Consider the following 23,199-nt stretch of genomic DNA (forward strand, 5'->3'; position numbering starts at 1 on the left):
TAGGATCTTAAGTAGGTAGGGGACATTAGTGATGGGCCTATAGTTCTTGGGGGCTGCCGGATTAAGAGTGGTCTTTTTTAGCAGGAGGGTGACCCATACATCTTTCAACATGTCCGGTACGGATCCAGCTTCAATAGAAAGGTTGATCATTTTTGTTAACCATTGGATAAGGGTATCTAATGAGTCTTTGAACATATCAGCAGGACAAGGGTCTCCCAAACATTAAGTTCTCAACAATTTCACTGACTTCCTTCTCTGTACAGCTTTGGAACAACATTTTGTGGGAGTCAGGATGGTCATGGGTTTTTGGTGTGGTGTTATTATTCGAGACTGGTGTGGACAGTTGTTTCAAGATGGACAAATGATGCCCAGCAGTTTTGTTGGTAAATTCTTCCGGAATAGATTCATACCACGACAAATCTTTAATGACGGGGGCTGGGGGATGAAGGATGATGAGCGATTTCAGGATTTTAAAAAGTTCTTTGGAATTGGATTGTGCGCTATTAATGTGAGAATTATGTTGCCTTATTGGCTTCAATAATGGTGTTTTTATAAAGTTGAACGCCTTTGAGTAGAGATGTGGCCAGGATATTGTCAGGATCAGCAGCCCATAAGTTGAAATCCCCCAATAAGTGTTGGGGATTTGGCCTTAAGGGTACTGCCTAGTAAGTCCAGTAGTTCCCCAAAGCATAAGGGCTTGCATGGGTCTGTATAGAGTAGCTATGTTAAGGGATGTATTGGGGTTGGTTTGGATTTTTGCAATAATCTTGCAACCATCCACAGAAGTGTTGAGCTGAGTAACAGTAAAAATTAGATTTCAAAATGATTGCAACCCCACCCCCCGTTGATGATTACGATCAGCGTTAAAGATTTTATATCCTGCTGGCACAGCATTATTGGTGGCAATCTGTGCCGCATTATGAAGCCATGTTTCAGACAAAGCAAAAATATCAATGTCGTGAGAGGTAATGTAGTCTTCAATTTCAAGTGTGTTTTACCATGGAGTGCGTGTTAAGAAGAGAAATGCATAATTGTTTGTGTTTTCTCTTAATTTACATTGTGGAGATCTCTTTAAAGATATTATGTTCTCGTAATGTATCTATTGGTAAAGTAAAAATAGGGGACAAGGGAGTTAACATAGGTGTAGTTCTGGGATCATGGTGAGGCCCCCCATTGGAGATCTTCAGGTGACCAGATACAGTGACTAAGCCTGTATCAGTAAGGTCAGCAGGAGAAAAGAAGGTAGTGCATGGTACAGTAGTAGAAATTAAAGGAACAGTTTCCGTGTGATTCGCAGCACTGTGTAAGTGGTTTCAACTCAGCACTCCACCCAAGTCGATGCCTGGCGTGAGATGCCCAGCTGGAACCCTTAATTATATATTTTTGTCTAAAGTTCTTATATTTCTGAATGATGTACCCTTATATCTCGCCCTTCTCTTTGAATCCCCCCGGGTCTCACTGAACCAAGAAGTAGGTTGTTTTGCAAAGTTAAGATTTATTTTATGAATTGAACAATATATATATCACACTTTTCTGAATATGAACAATATCTACATTTCACACTATTAATATTTATATTATGATCAGCAATGGGTGATGTGACAATCAACAATCTAATCAATAGGAGCATGGGTGAGAAGAATAATGTAGCATAGAATACACTTTTTGTGGGTTCAGTGAAATGATAGGAAATTAATGCAGCACAGAAATAATACTTTTGTGAATTCAATCAAATGCAATGTAATAACTCTTTCCCCCTGATACTACTCAATCTAAATACTACTCAAACCCCCCCTAATATGCAATATAGAGATGAAAGGAGAGAAGACAGGTTTCAGGAATAAACACTCTACAAATGCAGTTTCAAGCCCAGTCCCCCCCCCCCCCCGGCATGCAGAGGGTAAACAGGAATGATTTTAAAACGGTGCAATTGCTTTTGAATGTGGTTTGGAATGAATGGGGAAAACACTGAAAAATGTAATTCTCTAAATGGGATTCAAAATGAGTGGGAGCCACCTTGGATAGTTCCAGGTAGACACTAGCAATGATGTTTGAATGACTGGCAGATTGGAAACTGAATTCAGAGGTTGAGTGCAAAGAATAGCTATTTTACATGGGATGAAATTTAGCCAAATGCAGAATCGCGGCAAACTTTTCTGCGCGCGTTAAACTTCAATTTAACACTTACATTTTGGTCCTGGCATGTACGGTTCAGAAGTTATGAAGGTTTTAGTAAAGGTCGATTTGTCTCAAGATTCAAGATTTCAAATGAAAGATGCGCTTTTGAAGATTACAAACAAGGATTGGCTTTACACTAAGGGGCTATGAAGATGCGAGATACCAACTGTACAGCCACCAGTCCAGAGGAGCCTCTGTCTGATCTTTTCCCGCTGCGACACTTGCCTTTCTTCAGCAACTATATTAGCGCAAAGATGATTTATCACTAATATTATCACAGGACTATATGGATGAGAGAAAGATTCAGGACAGACAAGAGATTCTACAATGCAGTTCTGGATAAGTGGGAATGGGTTGGATAGGAGTACTTACGGATAAGAGATTGGCTATGGACAATTCTATGCTAAATACTCACAACTATGGTTTTGGAATAGGCCCGTCAGGATCTGGTCAAGGGTTTTGGACTGGAATCTGCTAAGTCACCGGACAGGATTCAGGGGCTTGGTTCTGCACTCAGCAAGGCACTCTGGTCTCTGCACGGCCTCTTGGACTGGATCTGACTGGTTGGTTCTGGGTTACAGCTCTGTGTTAGGCAGAAACCTGTGCAGTTCCCTTAGGGACCACTGCAAAAAGTTTAAGACTACAGGTTTTAGCAGTAAACCCAATTTGTAGCAGTCTGTACCACCCAGATTTACCTGGTTGCTGTGGCTGAGCAGTCAGACTTCTCTCTAGAAGAATTAGGCAGTATATAGAGTATACACATTAGGTACCAAAATACAGTAGCACAAGCAAACACTGACCAGAGCTTTGGTATAAAAGTATATAATTATTTATTTAAAAACACAATTGTAAAAATACACTGGCACTAATATGTCAAGCAAGTTCAAACAGTCACTAGAAATATGTACACCTCCCTGATTAATTATTCGACAAGTCTTAGGAAAAGAACACCACTTATCAACACAGAAGTGAGCGCTTAACCAGGATGGCACTCCAATAATTATTTAAAAAGGGAGAGAAAAGGCAGAAATAGGAAAACACACCATACCAACACTTTTAAAGAACCACAGCAAGTCAAGAAAGGCAGGGTCTACTGTAGAGCAAAAAGTTCATAGGCCAGGCCCACTCTTGGAGAGAGCAAGGCGGAATGTGCCCAAGATCACACAGTTGAAGTACACTTTAAAAGACTTTGCAGATAGTTCAAAAAGGAGTTAGATCAGTTCAGAAACTTTAGTTAACCGGTCCGCGATCACCCCAGGATAGAGAGTCAAGGATTTACGGGACACCTTGGACGGTCTCTTGCAAGGGAGACCAGGCGGGACACAGTACCTGAAATGAGAAAGCTCCAGCGGGGGCAGTGGTTCCTGGCAGCGGGTGCAAATCGGTGCTTCGTCCAGGGGAAGAGAAGATCTCGACGTCGAGGAAATCCAGAGGTTGTTGAACTGCCGGGAAAGAAACCAGCCGCGGAGTTTCCCAGTTAAATGGTACTACCCTTTTATTCGCGGTAGTGGTGAAGCGTGGCTATCCGGCCGCCAGGGTGCTTGGCATGGGCGATTCGACCACGAGACTATCCAGGAAGGCGAAAAGAGGGCGAACTGGTTAACCGCACCCGCTCAAAGGAAGAAGACTCTCCTGGAAGAAGAGCTTCTCTGTCGTTGGGAAGTGGTGAGTCGGTTCAGCAGGGCTCCACCGGTGGTGTCGTCGTTGCAGGTTGGCTCAGCTTCTCCCTCGTCGGATTCTCAGGTCCTGTGGCGACTTCTGAAGTTCCAGTCCCCAAAGCCCTGCTTTTATGCAGCACACCCCCATTCACTCAGCCTAGCTGTCAATCAAACATGCTAAGTGGTGAGCCAGCCGGCTCACCACTTGGGCCAATCACACAAGAGTGCGACTTGAGTTGCCGAGGCAACTCAGTCCACGGTGCCTATTCCCCCCCCCCCCACATCCTGTAGACCCAGACAGAGTGGCACCACTTTTGGAAACTTCTGTGCAGAAGCCCGCCAAAAGTGGAACAAGGGGCTCGACTTGGGTTGGAGTTACAAAGGCGAACACAAACGCCATTTTAAAACGGAGTCCTGGCAAAAAGACCCAACCGGGGAATAAATATTAAATAAATAACCCGGCGGTATCTTTAACATTGCACCAAGAAAGTGGTGCGTTTAAAATGAATGGGAAATTCCTGTAGGAAATATTCCGGTGGAATATTTTGCGTGGTAACCACTGCCACCAGCCAGAAACACGACAAGGGGGGACTGGACCGTGCCCCCTTGAAAAACAGACCCAGGGGCAATCAAATTACCCCTACCAGTACTTCCACAATATGATGGTTTGTACTGGTTCTGTTCACAATTTAAGACTAGTAAAGTCAATGGTGACTTTACATGCCCTGGGAGACAGTCAGTCACAGGGTATGGAGTTTTTGTTTGGGGGTCACTATGACACCCCTGTGTTACTGCACTGAGGGTGCTGTGTAACACACTTAACAAAAACACATGTAGCCCTATGGAGTAAAAGACCACATAGCCCATAAAACACATTACAAAGTCAAAGGACATTCTCAAATCATGCCTAAGAGTGGGAGAAAAAGAGTCTCACTCTTAGCAGGAGAAAAAAATAAACCCCAAAAATCCAGCAAAGCTGCTGGGGAACTCACTAGGTTTGGGAAATAAGCCTATACAGAGAATTCTCCCTAACACTCTGCTCTACTGGTTTGGATCTCTGGGTTCTAGCAAGAGTTCTTGGCAAGAACCAGAAAAACAGCACAGCCCGGCTGTTCAGTTTGTTGTGCCCCTTGGAAGTCTGGGGGTAAAAGCAGGTTGCAAGATTTTTAAAGGCCTGCTAAGCAGGGTTCAGCTTTGGGTTTTGGGCCTTCTGCTTTCAGAGTTCTGGAGTCTGGATCTAGTTTCTCCTGCAGAGCGCTTCACCAGTAAATCAGTTGATGGGTGAATGTGTGTGTCTCTAGTTCCTCAACAGTCCTTATTTATGTATTTCCCAACGAGTGTGGATAGGCTGATTACACTAAGCCCACCCTCTAGGAAACTGACTGGTCAAAATATTCCCCTCTCCAGATTTGAGAAGGAAACCAGAGTGTCATGATATGTCATGATGATGCTGTGTTTATGGTCCAGGAAAAAACCTCCCCTTTGTTTCTACACAATCTATTTTTCATAAAAAGCATATTTACAATATCACCAACTTACTAATACATATTTACATCCCAAATTAAATAAGGCACGTATCTGTCCAAGTCCCATCTTCTTAAGGGTTTCAGTTCACAATTGACAGTTTTTCACGCTTTTGGTTGGTTACCCAGTGTCAGATCTGTACAATTATTTTTCCACATACATGTGCCTAACATCTGGGCATAATCCTGTACATGTTCATATGCCTAGCATTATCAGAATTGCTGCAAAGTCAACATTTTAGTGGTCCGGTCTCTGAACATGGCACAAATTCCAGAGTAGTTTTAAAACGTGACCAACATTTTCATTTTAGCAACCTATAAATTCCATATTTTTGCCAGTTTTACAGTTTTCTAGGAGTCTTTTTCTCAAAACTATATTTTCTACTGTTCCAGAGACACAATTCAGTCTAGCCCCGCCTCCAAGGTTTGGCTGAGCCAAGAGCAACTTGAGCCTCTTCCTGCCAGCAGCTGGTTTCTGTTGACACCCAAATTTGTATTTCCTTTCAGTCAAGGGAGTCTTTTGTCTCCTAACAGAGCAACAGGCCAAAGTCCCCCTCCCACCTCCTTTCACAACTCCCTGCCAGTTCCTCAGCAGAGAGCAGGGGAGGGGGGGGAGATTCCTTTGTTTGGGAGAAGCTGTGGAATGACTTTGAAGCCCAGTGTGGCTGGCTTTAACCCACTTTTAAAACAATGTTTCAAATAGTCTTTTTTTAAAATACAATTTACATTTTTAACAAATATATCCACAAATCTCTTAATTCCAACCTTTTTAAAATATAGAGCTTGAATTGTATCAACCTATATTGCTTTTGATGGGAAGTCTCTCCTTTTCCACACTTTGATTTTAATGTACAAGTTTAAACTGACAGTATAGGTAAATGCCAGCTTCTGACACAGGCGAGCGGCGGTACTGCACCCATTTTTAACATAATTTTCCAAGCAAGCACCTTTGAATGTGGATTTTCTTATGGTGAAATGTGCGGATTCTTTAAATAGAGTGATGTTTAACACCCAACAAGGATGTTGGATCTTTTCTGCTGTTTGAGAATCATTATTTTGCAAATTTAACAGCCAAGGAAAAACGGATTTTCAATTCTGTGTTGCCCCTGCAATGCAGCACTACTTTTTCAAGTAGTTTCATTTTACTCTGAGGGCAGCCCTATGATAGGTTTTGGCAGTAGCCGCCTGTGTTACCACTGACATAGGCTAAATGGATTGGCGGCCTATTTTTCAAGTTTTCCTGCGCACTTCTCAGCGATTTCTAGCGCACATAGGGCTTTTCGGCAGCCATTCTGTTGTTTTGATGCAAGCAGCACACTGTGATGTTGTAGGGCATAGATTAGTGGGTTAGAACATCACACAACTGTTTTGTGGAATAATGTTTTTTGTTTGCAGGCGCATGATCATGTTACTGGACATGGTTAAAAGTCAATATAATAAAAGGAGAGGAGAGTTACCTTGGAGGCTGAAACAGGGGCGGCTAGGAGAATGTTATCAGCCACGCACAATTACAATCTCTGCCTCTGAGCTCCCAACACTCCCTAACACAAACTGGCCCAGTCGTGCCTACGTTCTGAAGAAGGGGCTGGCAGAACTACAAAGTATGAAGGGAACTGTAGTACCTGGTACTTCTTGTGTGCAGAGTTTAGAAAACTCTTTTTAATCGCACAGGAGGCAAATTACTACTTAAAATGCAGGAAGCAGCTACACACAGACTAGCACAACAAGGAATACAATGGAATAAATTAAATGCAAGGTAACTGAGTTAAAAATAATTAAAATGGGTGATAAGAAAATAAGAAATGCAGGCCTGCCTTCATTTTGTTCTGCCGCCCAAGTGTCACTGGTCCCCCAGTGTCCTCATCTGACTTTTTGACACACTCCATCTCTGATAGGGTTGTAAGTCTAAAAAAAAAAAAGCTTTCCTAGAGTTATTTTCCTGCCAGTATTGCTATTTAAGTAAATGTTGGTTGATGAATGATTTGCTAACCTGAAGCTACTCTATACTTAACTGTTATCATCTAAAGGTCTACTATTGAACTGAGTATTGCAACAGCGAATATCTATTGTATATATCAATCTGTGTGAACATTTTTTACTTACCTGAATTGCATTGAGTTTTACGTGTCCTTGACTATATCAATAACCATATTTGTATAGAACTATAGTGTTTCCTTGACCCGAAGTGTACTCAAAGGTCTTTGTACTCAATTACAGCTCTTCTCCCTCCTAGATTAAGTATGGCTACTCGAACCCGCATAGGTACCAAACCTTTTGGGTAGTACAGGCAAAACCTAAGAGTTGTAGCCCTATGCTCTTAAGAGTGAGTCTTCTACAGTCCTACCACAGGTGGACTTGAGTAAACTCCTTAACAGAGTAAAGGACAGGAGCAGCTAGAATAAATGGCGATTGAAATCACTAAGCAGCAGCAATGATGGATAACAGAAGAGTTGAGATCTTCATAGAAAGTTAAGTGTAAACCAGGAGGACAGAGAATGAGGAAGGAGATGGGGGAGGGGCTAGGGAGGGGGGAGGTTTTTAAAGTTAAGTGATATTCAAAGGGAAGGAACTCCGGTAGCTGAGTGACTGGAGGGGCGAGAGGCCAAGAGGAGTGAAAGTATACCAGTAGCGTCACCTCTGCCATGTTGGCGGGAGTATGAAAGAATTGTGTATCGGGGGAGGTGAGCAGCAGGAATAGTGTTACTAGGTGTAAGCCACGTTTCAGTGATGCGTAGAAAGTGAACGTAAAAATGGATTCATAGATCAAGGTTTGCGTGAGCTTCTTTACCAATGGGCCAAACATTCCATAAGCCGATGGATGCAAGGGGAAGTTAAGACATTTGGGTAGACCATATTTTAAGGGTTGCAGTACTGTGGTGTAAGCTTACGCGAGCTGTGAGATGAACTAAGAATAGGCATAGAGAGTCAGAGTTGAGTTGGTTAACAGTGAGGCAAAGAAAAGATACCGCAAAGAGACAGTTGTGTGGCGCTCTGGGGCTCTTCCGAAGGCCTCCAAGGGCAGATCCTTAAGCAGTGGTTGATACTGGTTGTTCCCACCGATCCAGTGGTTGAAGCACCAATGAAGGCCATCTCCGGACCGTAAAGGAGCAAGACTTCGCTGGTATGATTAAAGACGACAATGCTGGTTGTCCGCAACTACTATTTTTGGGTCTACAGCTAGATGCTCCTATTGATAGGGGTTTTGGCTCCAACAACGATTTGTTTGTTGAATTGCTGCAAATGTTCTCCTTTTTATCCAGGATTCGAGCAGGCGTCGCCTCACATTCAAACTGGCAGGGACTGTCCAGTCATGGATAGTCTTAGGCCCTGCAGCTGTGAAGCAACACAGACACACTTTGGCATGGATGTGGACTGAGACAAGACAGTCCCAGCCCCTACAACCGACCACAAACACACACTGCTGCTTTGACCTGGAAAGCTGGAGCTTTTCCATGGGAAAGGGCTTACCATATATGTTCTGCCTGCCTTCTCAGGACTGGACTGAAGGCCACAATACAAGATAACAAAAAGATGGTGAAAGTCTTGTGCATGGGCATGTTAGAGTAGAGTATATGGTACTGTAAAAGGCAATAAGCCGTAAAATGCAAAAGGGCACTAGAGATTTAAAAGAAACCTGCCAGTCTTGCGCACATCATGCAATTAACAACAAAATGTAAGACCGACTAAGGTAAAAGGACACAAAGTATCCCTATCACACCTCAATGTTAAGTGAGTAGTGCAGGGTAAAATAAACAGAGAATTTCACAATATAAAATGGGTCTCCTGCACTGATATACATATGAACTATTCAGTGCCCCCAAAGCAAGTAAAAAAAAGGCTTCACTTGCCATCAAAAGTTGAAACTGGTACAAAACAGCAAAAAGCTTTGAGGTTCCATTGATGTCTATGGAAGGAAAACGGCAACAAGAAATCTTTCCTAGCACCCAGAGACAATTGTGTTGGATACTTATCACTCTCCTGAATTGGTAATTGTGAGAACAAATAACTGGGGGGGCTGACAAAATGTTTATGGAGAGGCAGTACTCCATGGGCGATTAACTCTGTTACAATTGCAACCCCACCAGAGTTTGATACCAGTTAAAACCCCAAAAATAACTGGTAACACCTTTTGTAGCTTGCCCTTACTCATGGTAAGTAAATGTCAAGGGAATGGAGGTGGTAGATTCATGCAACTATTTGGGTCTTCTCTTTGCAAAAGTGAAATTTGGTCAAATCATAGATAATTGCTGAGAAGAGCATCTTTGAGGATGGGAAGTTTTGTAATAGTCTATCATACGTATGGAGCCCACACACTCGACAAATACCTTAGTGTAAATAAAGGCAACGTCTGCACAATCAAGTTGTATGGCAACGTGATTTGGGGATATTCATTGCGCCAAATGTGCTATCCCCTTAGTCACAACAAACTGTGCTGAATGTTTGAAATTGGGGGTCCCCAATATGGAAACACAGACAAGGCTCAGGTCTGAAACTTTCCTTCTAAAAACACACCTGGGCTGTTAGGAAAATCCCAATATTTACAAGACACTGGGAGGAATTGTTGGCTTTTGCAAAAAGTAGAGAATTTCAATGAGGCATGTAAGTTACTTGAAAACTGGGGCTTTCAAAATTTGGGAGGATTTCAGTATCTTGTACAGACACCTTAAATCACCTTAAAATTGCCCTTGAGCAAAAAAGCACTATTTTGCGATAGAGTTTTGGATTGTCATAATGTTGGCAGCTTATCTTTTTTGAAAATGTATGTCTGCAGGTGTGTATGTTGGAAGGTGGGGAAGTGTGTGAAATAAAATACCCTGAGTGTAGGCGATTGATATTGATGTCGGGCCTAAATATACACCCAAAATTAGCAAAGGAAACTGGCTGGGAGTTCCAATACTACGATGTTTTTGCAAAATGGGAGAAATATTTGGGGCTTTTTTAATTAGTTTGTAACGATTCTGTTGCTTTTCGCAAAAGCTATTCAACCCCATTTTATTTTGTGAACTGTAAGGACCTACTTGGGTGCGATATTTCTTATAATGAATTTGACTGATTTGATTTTTGTTTATAGTTTGTATTTGTTCGAGAAGCACTTTTCTTTCTTTTTAATATTGCTGCATGTGGACTTGCCATTGTGTTAAATTAGCGGAAGCACCCAATTTTTGCTAGTCTGTAGTCGACATGCATGTGGGGGTCTGCTATGGCCTTCTGGTTCTGGACATTCATCCTGGGCTTCCCGAGTCCTGCTGCTGACTCCACTTGTTTGCTGGGAATATCTTCAGGCAGTTTAACTGCCAGCTTCCTGGCTTACTGCCCTGGTTGTCCTGCTTTGGTTGCTGCTCCCTGCCAACCATTGGAAGGGTGTTGAGACCTAAACACCCTGCCCCTTTTGCTCTTTGGGTCCATCCTGAGTTGCTCCCACCATAGTCCTCTTCGTGGGACTGTCTTCTGCTGAGTACCCTCTTTGTCGATCTGCCTGGTCCTGATTTTGTCTGGTGCCCTTGCCATCCTGTAGTCCTCCATGCCCTTGCTTTTGCTCCTGTCATGAGGGAGTCTTTCATGAGAAAACCGCTTATTCTTCTGTCTTTGGCCCAGGGTTCAAGTCCCTGGGAACTGGATCCTGTAAACCACACTTGGGAAAAGCCTCATATTACTGGCCTGTTTTGCCTTTGTAGAATCGGCTTTCTGGAAGCTGACACTGTGAGTACTTGAGTCCTGGCTGGTGGGTTATCCCAGATACTCTCTGGAGGGTGGTGGGGGGTCCCAGTGTTGAGAGTTTGAGACTATTCACAGATTATTATTTGCAGTCCCCCCTCCCCCCCAACCCACCCAGTAATGGATGGACTGTGTGGTCTGACAAATGTGCTAGACCAGGGAATCCACAAGTTTGAAAGCCAAAGACATTGTTAAAGCCTGCCTAGAAGGAGTGTGAAGTTGATTTGAAGTTGTTTTGAGCACTGAAAGATAGAAACCATGTATACATTGACAACTTCAAGTCTTGTGGAAGGGAACCCTGAGACTTGATGCACTTTAATGCTGTCTTGAGCACGGAGCCCTCAAGAACCTTTTCTTTGGAACTGTGTTGCCTTGAACTTGGCGGAAGGGAACCCAAAAGTTTTGTGAAACTGTTTTGAACTTGGGGAAGGGAAGCTGAAAAGGAAGCTAGTAGCTGGAAGAAGCCCTGTACTTGGTTTTGATCACCACCATTTCTTTTATTGTGACATTCCCTAGACATTGTTTATCTTTAGTTGTGGGGGCAAGGATAGGTTTTGGACACAGACTTTTAATTTGAACTTTTTGACTCAGACTTTCCCTAGTTTCCGTCAGGTAGGGAAATCCCACTTCAGCATAGGGCAAGTTAGGCCTTCAACCATCCAGACATTTGAGTTAGTAAACCATTTTATTTTGAACTTGTAATCTGTTGTCTGTGTCTTGCTTCATGATGCCTTAACAGCACCCATATACAGAGACCGAAAGCCACAAACACTGTACCAACACTTTTTTTCTTCCTAAATCTTGGTTTAGAGTCATAGATAAAAATTGTGTTGGATAAAACCAACAGATTTCTTATGAGATTATTGTACGGAGACTGTTTTCTGGGTTGTTTGCAGCCCCCGACCACAGCTCATGCTCTCATATTATGAGTTGCTATTTTTCGAGGCACTCTTGGCAAGAAGTTGTGCTTTCCTTGTGAAGAATGGGCAATTGAAGACAGTGGGTTCCAAAGGGATGGCATAGAGGTGACATTTTTATGAACACAAGAGCTATACAGAGGTGGACTCCATTTACCCCGTCGGCTGCATAAACATATGCACTACTAGTCCCCAGTTTTGTTTGGCATAATGATTGCAGTATGTTTGAAGTTTGCAAGCTTCTCACAAATACCGACAGCCTTTCGTCCTTTAGAGTGGTGAAAGAACTGCCATTATATATAGTAATGGTACCTATTGGCAGTGGCCTTGAAGGAGGCCAATTCAAATGTACTTTACAAATCTTATTCATCCGATTACTCCTCTGCTTCTATAAAGGTCTACATGCAATGATGGTAAACCGTAGCCCTCGATCCCTAGCGAAACATGGATGATTGTGCACTTTATGAAAATCACCTAGGCTAAACTGGAGTTAGCTCTGCAGTTAGTCCTATGTACAAAGCTTAGCATTGAAAGGTGCCTGCTGCAGAGATCGGTTTGTGGCCTGGTAGTTACAGGTCAAAGTTCTAGTAAGAGAACAATGCTGCATAATGCATTGCAGAAGAGATGCTCTCAATCACCTGTGCCCCCTGAATGGTTGCACAGCAGGCCTCCCAGAAGTTTCCTCTAGCCCTGGCAACACTGCATACACTTGTTTTCCAATGAACACGTTCCAAGAATGTTCTTCTTTTTTGGTTAACTGATTTGACTGCTCTGGTGTTCAACCTTTGGTATAATTATTACACTGACAGGTTTTGTAGTGTCATTTTCGTATTGTAGTCCAAGCAGCAATACAGAAAACTTTGAACATTCTGTATAAAAAAATAAATCTGGTTATGCTTTGTTTTTCTAGTTGTCCCCTAAGACGCCACCTCGTTGGGTAGAAGACCAAAAAGCTTTGCTCCAGATGCTTTGTCACCAAGTGGAAGTGTTAAAAGTAAGTGTCCCGAACAATACAATTTTGGGAAGGGAGAAACAAACGTTTAGCAATTCTTCTCTGCTGTGTGGGAGTGCAAAGCTAAAATTAACTTCTAGAAGAAAATATTGGTTCTCATAACAATTTTCTTGTCTCTTAACAAATTGGTATGTCAGCTTAATTGGCGCATTGTCCTAGCTAATGATTATGGGCTGTTTGCGACGATCTGTAGTATTTGGTACCAACTCTATTTTTGTTTAGAAAAACAACTAATTGCACCTCTCCCTTTGTTTGGGAGAATTCTCAGAAATGTGCTAATCCCTCTCTACCTTGGAGACCCCCAGCAACTTTGCTGGATTTTGAGGACTTGAATTATTAACCTGGAGAGAGTGAGACCCTTTTTCTCATTCTCTCATGTATTTTCTTTATGATTTGAACACTTTCTTTTGGCTGTGGAGTCTGACAAACTCCATAGGCATCATCTTTTACATTGTAACACCGCACCTTCAATGCAGTTGCACAGGGAAGTCTTCCAGATTGCCCCACGGTTTAAATACCTTCTCTTGGATAAAGTACTGTTTCCAAGAGCAGGAAAATGAAATTGACTTTACTTACATTTGTAACTTTCTAGAACCAGCACACACTATCCTGCAATAGGGTGTTGTAGGGTTACTTAGTATCCCCTTTGTCTAGCTTCTCATATAACATGTTTGTTACCCTTTCCTCGAAGAATGGCTGGTGGCATTGGTTTACTTTTAACTACTGTGGTGTGCTTTTACCGCGGGCTACGTTTGCTGCTGCAGTAAGGCACCAAAGGGTGCCATTTTTGTCAAAATGGCCCTGGTCTTCTTTTCGCCATTTCTTTGTGTAAAGGTCCTTCTTGAGATTTACTCTGCACGCCAAACCAGGTTTGGTCCCTTTGTTTTGTCTTCGGCGGAATTCACAAGTGTAGCCCGCCTCTGGTTCCAAGGTGTCTGGCAGGGGCAGGAAGCAAAGAAGGTGCCCAAAACTCCCTGTGCTTAGTTTCCTAGGAGACAGGAATGCACTACTAGGCGCTTGGCCAGTTGGCTGTCCGGCAAGGACTGCCACCCTGCTGGGTGATTGACAGCTAGGCTGAATGGGAGAAACCTGCATAAAAGGCAAGGCTTTTTGGCTTGGAAGGCAGAGTCGACCACTGGACGAAGGAATCGGAAGAAGAACTTGGAAGACGATGACTGCTGCAACTTCTGGACCGTTAGTTTGCCTGGTGAAGCCCTGCTGCTGTGCTGAAGCTCCGAATGTGTCTAGACTAGAGAAGCCCTGCAAGGACGACTTCTCCCCTTGAGTTGTTGGGACCAATCAACTTCAAAGTAAGCCACCTGGACATCCTCTCGAAGCTGGTTGTATTTCCACTGCAGTTGTGAGAGGAACTCCAGATTGTTTGTGTTGATTTTAAGTTGTCCAAGAGCTCCAGGAAGATCCTCCAGACTCCCAGGACGCAGGACTGGCCGAACCTAAGCTACCGCAACAGAGTGCTGGACCCCATATCCAAGGAAAGCCCATCTGAACAGCCAAGAGTCTGCAGTGGTGCTGTTTGCTGAGACGCAAGGAGCTGAAACCGCAAAGTGCCACTGAAAATAAGTTGGTCCTTTTCTGTTCCAGACCGTCCCGTTACAGGGCAGGAGTCCTCCAGATGTCCTCCCTGGGCCTCAGTCGTGGGGAAAAGTGGAACACAGGATCTGCAGAGCTGCACAGGAACAGAAGCCAGCTGAAACTGTTTTTCTTCTAACCAAAGGTACTGTAAAGTCTAAGAGAACTTACATCTTGTTGTGTAATCTCACTTGTTCTCAGTTGAGACTTGTCTTGGTTGCTTCTGTAGAGTTGCTAACAGCTTCTTTACCTCAAAAGACTAATCGGCTTGCAACCCTGCTTTGATTTCTTCTTTTCTACAAAGACTTCTAAAACATTGTACAAGACTTTTACCTACTTGCAACAATTGCTTCATCTCACCTAGACTTTTGTCCAATTGACTTTGTCCTGGCCTGGCTCTCTGAATGACACTTCTTCTCTCCAACTGTGTGTGTTGGCTTCCTTCCAGGAAGGGGTTAATTTGCTTTGCATTAGGGGTTACTAGAAGTACTTGCCTGCTTCAGAATATAATAAAGCTCTTGTTTTGTCCTAATAACATTTTTCTTTGACACCCTCCTAAGTATTGCTCTAAGTGCAACAGTGATATATTAATGTCCAGTGTCCTAGCTATTTAAGTCACCTTAGGGTGTAGGAAGTGTCTGTGTGCCATCCCAAATGAGTACTTTCTGATTTGGAGAAACTAAGAGTGTGTATTTTGGAGTGTATTTGTGTTACTATTACATTGCCGCCTTCTGAAGAAGGCTTACTCAAACTGACTGTTACATAAATAAATTAATAATTGGTTAATCAAGAAACCTTCAGTGTAAGAGTTTATTTGAATATTTGTCACTGTGAATCTCTGTGTAACTCCCTTACTGCTCACATTGACCCCTCTTGATAGGTCTGGTTGCTCAACACACTACATACAGACTTATACCAAAGGTTGGGTTCCTAGTGCCAGGAGCTCAGGGTTGTTGTAGTGCAGCAAAAGGGTACTGCATAAAATCTTGCTTAACGCCCTTGTAATATCAATGAAACCAAATCTGTAAGAGGATTAATGTTGAAGAATGTTGTACATTCGATTGATTTGAAATATTTGGTGAACATTTAAACTTGATATTGATCTTTCTAAGTACATGCCTACACGTGTTTCCATCTTAATGTGCTTCCTCAGGCCCAACAAAATATAATATAAATCTCTGTTGAACAAAACAATGTCGTTGTTGGACTAATGCAATCAGTAATTAGTAAATTCAATGTTGTAATGCAGCTCAAGTTAGGGGATTCCAATTGAAGCTTGTCAAGTGTTGTGAACCACATAAACTTCCAGAGGAATGGTGAACGACCTTTAATGGCAATCAGCAAAGCAGCCTCCCTCCAGTCACCGGACATTATACTGAGAAGCACGAATGCCTATCAGTGGGTCCAGAGATTTCAGACACAGCATAACATTAGAGAAACAATGTTTCAGGTGTAAGAACGGTTTCTTAGCATGCATGCCTTAAGCAGGAGTTGCATATCTGATGCTCAGAAAGACATTAACCAAGGTTGAAGGTAAACAGCGATACGTTTTAGAGCTGACTGAGCAAAACCTCTGCGGTTCTCGCATGCCTCTCACCAGGTGAACACGCTTAATATATGATTACTTCCGTCTAAAACACGTCTATATGCCCAAAGGGAAACCAGTCAGAGGCCAGAACTGTGGAAGCGGGCATATCTAGAGGCTAGAAAGTTGAATAAGACCAGCCTGTGGCAACTATGGCAAGTTTCCTTAGATTCTATTCATGCTTTGTTTTTATGCCTTTGTATGCAGCACCTTGTCCCCTATTCACTGCGACTGACCAGTGTTTATTTAGATGCAAAGAAAAACACAAGCGACTCTTCTTGCGCTCCAATTTTGTTATCATATTTGACATCAGTTGGTGCTTAAGCAAATGTATATAACTTTTTTCTTCAGTTAATTATGACAAATATGTCTATTCAGTTTTTAATTGCACTCGGTTCTGTATTAGCATTCATACAGTTATTGGTTTCACTTGACTCTGTATTACTTTCATACAGAGTAATTACACTGTTATAATTCACAATGCTATTTTTGTACAGTCCTAGGTTTCCTTTAAAATATGAGCATACAGAGTGTTTTCTGTTCTACAGCATCTGTCATTATAGCTTTGCCAACTTCTGCCAATGATGAAATGATTTCCTCTCATTTTATTCCCCTCAACACGTGTTTCTCCGTCTTGTAAGATGGTTCTTCAGGAGGGCTTTCTTCTTTTTTGTATATTTATAGAGAGTTTATGTCCTGCATGGTCTGTTTATAGGTTGCAATGTGTTGGGCTTTCCATCAGAAGATTAGTTTCTGATACTTGCTAATCTGCTTAGAATCACATGCTGTGCATATGGTCCAACATCCAGTGGTAACCGCAGAGTATTGCATCTTGTCTTTCGGGGACCGAAAGGGGACGTCGGCATAGGCATGTCTGTAACGCTATCCCTATCGTGACGTGTGTAGTACCCAAAATCCCTCACTCACTGAGGTCCCTCAGATTTTTTTTTTCCACCCAGATAACTGGTCGCCCTACAGCGCAGCTCTTATTAGAGACATTGTTTATCTTTACCGATTTTTCGGTTTATGCCCCGTTAAGTCACTTCGCCTAATAAGAACATCTTCGACGAAGACTACAGAGGAATAGTCTACGGCTGTGGTCTCGGCGCCTAAGATCCGGCAGCCGGATTTCCACGTGGTCGGGCCCTCTGGCCGACCTATACAGTAGGGAGAGTGGGTTCGGGGTGGCCATATTATGTCTTTCCTCCTTTCCACTTCTTTCCCTTTTGGTGGTCTGGTCATCCTTCCCTTTTGCTATGGAAAGGACTCCTTTTAGATTCTGCCCTAAGTGTAGGGTCAGATATCCTTGGAAGGACGAGCACAGGACGTGTAACGCCTGTCTTCCCCCTAGAGCATGACGAAAAGCAGTGTTCGGCGTGCAAGCTCCTTAAGCCTAAAACCCTTAAGAATCGCCGTGTAAAGCAGTGGGCCGTGTACGGCATGTCACGCATGGAGCCTCCCTCCCCTACCGCAATACCAGCCGAAAGTGACGGGGGTACTTCGGATGACCAAACATCCAATGCGGATTTTATGGACCTTAAGGTGGACACTTCTAGGTCTGCCACGCCTGTCCCTGACCCTTCCAGGCTTGACTCTGGTCTTGCTACATGGACTACACCCGGCAACAAGGGCGTATATAAACATCGCACTAAACACACAACCCCTACGCCATCTTCGACGCCTTCGTCGAAAAAGGCGAAAGCGCCAACGGGTCAGTCGAAAATTTCGACGGTTCCCTCGGATCGTGTAGATCCAAAGCCTTCCCCGCATCTGCGCATGACGACTGGGCAAACGAAAATGAATAAGGGCGCTACTCCCCAATCTACACGCACCGAAGTTTTGGAGTCCGAAACTTCGACGATTTCCAAGGCCTCAATAGGCCCGAAAGTTACGACTAGGCCTCAACCCGGCACTCTGATCGCTGGGCCTTCTGGTGGCGCGGACGGCATTTCGGCTACCGCTACATCATCGGAGGCTTTCTCATGACGATTCGGTAACTATCCGGAAGAGCATCGATAGGATCGCAGCGGCGGTGGGCCTTATCCCGGTCCCGCAGAAAGTTATGGGCCAGGCCGCGGAAACATTTTCGACAGATTTGGGCTGCAATTCTGATGACTCTTAAGTGGATAGTCAAGAGCCTCTCAGACACCCTGAGAAGTTCCTCTCGACGCCAAAGGGCGGACAACGTTGTTTCTCCCCACCTAGGCCCTTTTGGGTCCTCAAAATGGACTACTGAAAAGTTTGAGGGATGTATGGATTGGCTGGAGAAGATTATCAGTTCTGCTGACCAGCCTCTGCCGAAAAAGGCTCGCGGTAGACCCTAACCTTCAAATACAAGATGTTCAGCCTCAGGGTTTCCAACAGGAAGACGTGGCCCACATGGACACATACAGGGACATCTATAATGAAGAAGAGGAATCCTCTTTTCTTGAAAATTATGAAGACGATCAACAGGAGACGGAGAACTGGGAGGAAACCCAGCAAGAAGTACAGGATCTTTGCTCACATCAAGACAAGGACTCTGATATTTTGTGCATCGATTCTCCTCCTTCCACCCCGGCTTGCCAGGCCTCCCCTGTGGATGACCAAATGGCTTTCAACACCATGTTGAAAAAAGCAGCAGAATTCCTCAAAATTGTCACTGAAGAGGCTTTGCCTGAGCAAGATTTTGTGGAGGACATTATTAAGGAAAAACCTCTGGCAAGTCAATACGTTCCCCTCCTTAACTCTGTTAAGAGGCGGACAGCTCCATCTTTAGTCACACCTGCCCAGACAAGGGCCGTGAACCCGAGAGTCGAAAAATGATTTCGCCCTTCTCCTTCCGACCCTCTCTATATCAAGGGGCATGCCATCCCGGACTCACTGGTGGTGACCACTACTCGTAAGAGGACAGGGGTACCCCTTCCCACTGGAGAATCACCTCCGGACAAAGAGTCTAAAAGATTGCATGCCCTAGGCAAACATGTCAGGTCAGCAGCTGCATATACCATTGGGGTTGCTAATAACACTAAGCTATTAGCAAGCTATGCCGATGCCCAATGGAACCTGCTCCAAGAAGGCCTTCAGGAGGTCCCGGAACCGGCCAGGACCAAGCTTCTCGCCATTGTTACGGAAGGAAAACCGGTTAACCAGAATGTGGTTAAAAACATCCTGGATACTGCAAAAACATCTGGAAGATCCCTTGCACAAGGGACTCTTCTGAAGAGACACGCATGGCTGCATACATCGGGATTTAGACCTGAAACTCGGGCCTCCCTCATTAATATGCCCATCGAATAGTCAAACCTCTTTGGGAAAGCAGTTGATGAAGCGTTGGAGACAGCCAAGAAGCAGCATGAAACCTTAAAGTCTCTGCAACAAATTACACAAAAACCCTCTTCCCAGAGGGGTAATAACTCTCGGCGGTCCTTTGGAGGACAAGCTTGTGCAGGTCAAAACAACTACGGCACGGGCAGCTTCAACAATAACCAAACATCTGGAAGCCCCTCTTACTATCCCTCAAAGAGTCAGAAACGCTGCAAAGGTAGAGGCAGAGGCCCCAATCCCAGAGGAGCCACAGCCTCGGGTCAGAAATGACCACCAAGTCCAGGTCCCCTCCCATGCCTCCCCGGTCGGGGGGCGATTAACATCTTTCCTCAAGGCATAGGAGGGGATAACTTCCAACCAGTGGGTCTTAAAGACGGTCGCCCACGGTTATTGTGTGGAATTATCCCGACCTCCACATTTCGGACCGCCGCGCTCACGTCGCCTTTCACTGGACCATCTAAACATCCTGATTCAGGAGGTGGAAGTACTACTGGGAAGGGACGCCATAGAAGCCGTCGCTATTCTTCAGGTAAACAAGGGTATTTATTCAGTACCCAAAAAGGATCTCGGCATGCGTCCTGTTCTAGATCTGCGCCCAGCGAACAAGTTCATAAAACCCCAGAAGATTTGCATGGTAATACTACAAGAAGTGATCCCATTGCTGAAACGGGGGGACTTCATGGCAGCATTGGATATGAAAGATGCATACTTTCATATTTCAATGTTGCCAGCACACAGAAAATACCTGTTCATGATCCAGGATAAACACTACCAGTTCAAAGTTCTCCCCTTCAGCATTGCCTCGGCGCCAAGGGTGTTTACCAAAGTCCTGGCAGTGGCAGCAGCACACCTGCGCAGACTATCAGTCCCAGTTTACCCTTACCTCGACGACTGGCTCATTATGGGGGACTCGTTCGACGCTTGTTTTTCGAACGCCCAAAAAACAGTAGATCTCCTCTACAGCCTGGGCTTTCCAATCAACGAAAAGAAGTCCAGCCTAGGCCCCAGCCAAGTAAAACAATTTCTGGGGACACTAATTCAAGACAGAAGACGGTCTTGTCTTCCCCTCCAGCGAGAGGGTTCAGAACATGCTCTCTCAGATTCCTCAATAAGTAGCCAGTCGAGAGGTGACTGTACGCAAAGCCATGCTGTTGCTACGGATGATGGCGTCATGTATATACTTGGTTCCCCACGCGTGGCTGCGCATGCGTCCCATGCAAGAGTGGCTCAACAGCCAGTGGTGTCAGACTAGCGGACAATGGGAAGATCTGGTAGTTGTATCGCAAGCCCTCGTTCTCTCTGCACTGGTGGTCGAGGGAAAACTTCCTAAAGGGGAAAACCTTCACCACCCCTGCAGTGGAAGCCACTCTCACAACAGACGCATCTCTCACGGGGTGGAGGGCTCACCTGCTTCAGCAGACAGAACACGTAGTGTGGTCCCCTCAAGTAGTGTCCAATCATATAAACTTATTGGAGCTTTTAGCAGTGTTCAAAGCATTGAAAGCCTTTCAGGTACAACTGCAAGGGAAGACGGTGCTGATCTTAACCGACAGCACTACAGCAATGTATTTCTCCAGCATGGGGTCTGGCATGGATTCACATGCTCATGAATATTCCCCGTCGTCAGGCTGGGAATCCTCGGTAAAGAAAAAACCAGTATCAGTTTCGTTTCTGATCTGTCTTTCGTAGTAGTAACCAATCACTGGTCTCTGCTTCATACTGACCACAGCCAATGACTGCCCTCTACCTAAGCCCCGCCTCTGGCAGCCATCTTCAGATTTTTACCGCACGTTCATGTGTTGGGATCCTCGTGCTTTTGCTCTCGAGCGTTAGTGCTATTCACGTTTTTTCTCAAAAACTTTGTTTTTTTCGGTCAAAAGAGCCTCAAGCTCCACCGACTCTCCATCCGATCAACGGGGACCCGTGTCGGATTCGTCTGCGCCCCTCAAGGGTGAAGATTTCGTCGAGCTACGCTTTTGGAGGACTCCAGAAGTTTCTCAGGCCCGGACATGGCCCAGGAGAAGGGAAGCTCGACGCCCGGAAAGCTGTTCAGGGTCTGCCCTGGATGCCAGCTGCAGAACGTCTTTAAGGAGGACGAACACTCCCTTTGTCTCTACTGCTTACATGAGGACAAGACGCACGTGGAGAAGGACTGTGCGTTTTGCGGCAATATGTCGGAGCGGACCATGAAGGACCGCCATCAACGTCTCGCCAACTGGCTGGAAGGGAAGAGCCCGTCAGGCGAGAAGAAGAGGAAGAAATCCGAGCGGTCTTCTAAGACCTTTGAGGACGGCCCGGCGACGGGGGTCCAACACAAGGCCAAGCACCGCGAGTCCGCTGGCACCGGGAGCGCCGAACGGTCGGGCTCTACGGGCGCCAGGCAGGGTGCACCCTCCCCGGCACCTTCAGCCACGAGCCAACGCTCTGGGTCGGGTAAGAGGAAGGGCGAGCACCCGGCGAAGCTCCTGGAAAGGCCCTGGTCGAGCTCGGAGGGGGAGCGAGGCAGTGTCCCCCCCCCCCACTCAAGGATAAGGCGGTGAGCGCACCTAAGGTGGTGAAGGCCTTAATCTATCCGGCCAAGCCCTCTATCGATACTGTCGCGGCGGCCCTGGCTCAAGTCGCCACCACTGGTGGAGGCTACACCAGTGGTGGCGACCTCGGGGCTCAGAGTCTCCCTGCCACCTCGGAGGGAGTCCTCTTTTGTGCCCATCGATAGGACCCCCGTGAAATCCCCGGCGGGGAAGAAAAAGGGGGGGCAGGGCGTCGTAGATTCGGCTTCAACCTCGGAGGAAGAGCTGATCGAGGTCTTAAGCCACGGCCTTGGCGTGGAAGAAGACCGGCCCGTCGGGATGGATCCCGACGCAGGTGACGACGACATCGTCGAGGGTGCCGACGGGGCCTCTGATCGCCCGTCGGATTCCCCACTGCCAGCGCCGCAAGACAACTCGGCGGCCATTTTGTTGGCTATACAGTCCTTATGCTCGGAGATAAGGACGAGACTACCGTTGCCGACGGAGGAACCTCTCCCGTCGGAGGATCCTGAACCGGGACCTTCTGGTGTTCCCCCACCCAAGAAAAGGAGGATTCACCCTCCACCTCCTTTTCAGCCGTCGCGCCCCGTCCAGCCCTCCTCCCCGTCCACCCGAGGGGATGATACGGGGACTGACACGGCAGCGACGGGTACGGACGACGAGGTATACGACGAGGATCTACCGTCGTCACCTCCCACCAGGGCTTCTCCGCCCGACGAGATTGGATCGTTCCACTCCGTGATCGCCAGGGCATCCGAGCTTTTCCAACTCTGCCCTGAGGAGAAGAAAAAGGAAGGATTCCTTTATCAACGGCGCGAGGCCAAGAGGAAGACGGTCCTCGCGGTGCCTCTACTGGACGACATTTGGGATGAGGGCCTCGCCCTCCTCAAGAACCCTTACACGACGCCAGCTAGAAGAGACCGGTACGAGAAGAAGTACCGGGTCCCGGACGCGGCCCCCCTGTGCCTCTGGGCGCAGCCTACCCCGGACTCCGTCGTCTCCGCGGCGGCCAGGAAGAAAGCGGGGGGGGTGCGGCCTCCACATCGACTTCCCCACCGGACGGCGAGGGAAAGAAATGGGACGCAGGGTCATCTCGTCTGCAGCGACGACGATTAAAGAGGCCAACGCCTTGGCTATCGTGGCCCGCTACGACAGGGAGCTATGGTACAAGCTGGCTCCCCTGC

General features: G+C 45.6%; 1 protein-coding gene across 1 annotated transcript in view; it reads left to right on the forward strand.

Moving 5' to 3' along the window:
• Nucleotides 1-23,199, forward strand: part of LOC138526300 (E3 SUMO-protein ligase RanBP2-like) — a 1,418,318-nt gene that overhangs the window by 749,037 nt on the left and 646,082 nt on the right. Inside the window, exon 17 of the mRNA XM_069636875.1 lies at nucleotides 12,902-12,985. Coding sequence (XP_069492976.1) covers nucleotides 12,902-12,985 — 84 coding nt within the window. The remainder of the gene's footprint in view (nucleotides 1-12,901; nucleotides 12,986-23,199) is intronic.

The sequence above is a fragment of the Ambystoma mexicanum genome, chromosome 7p (assembly GCF_040938575.1).
Source record: "Ambystoma mexicanum isolate Mex_15411 chromosome 7p, UKY_AmexF1_1, whole genome shotgun sequence".
NCBI classification, from domain to species: Eukaryota; Metazoa; Chordata; class Amphibia; order Caudata; family Ambystomatidae; genus Ambystoma; species Ambystoma mexicanum.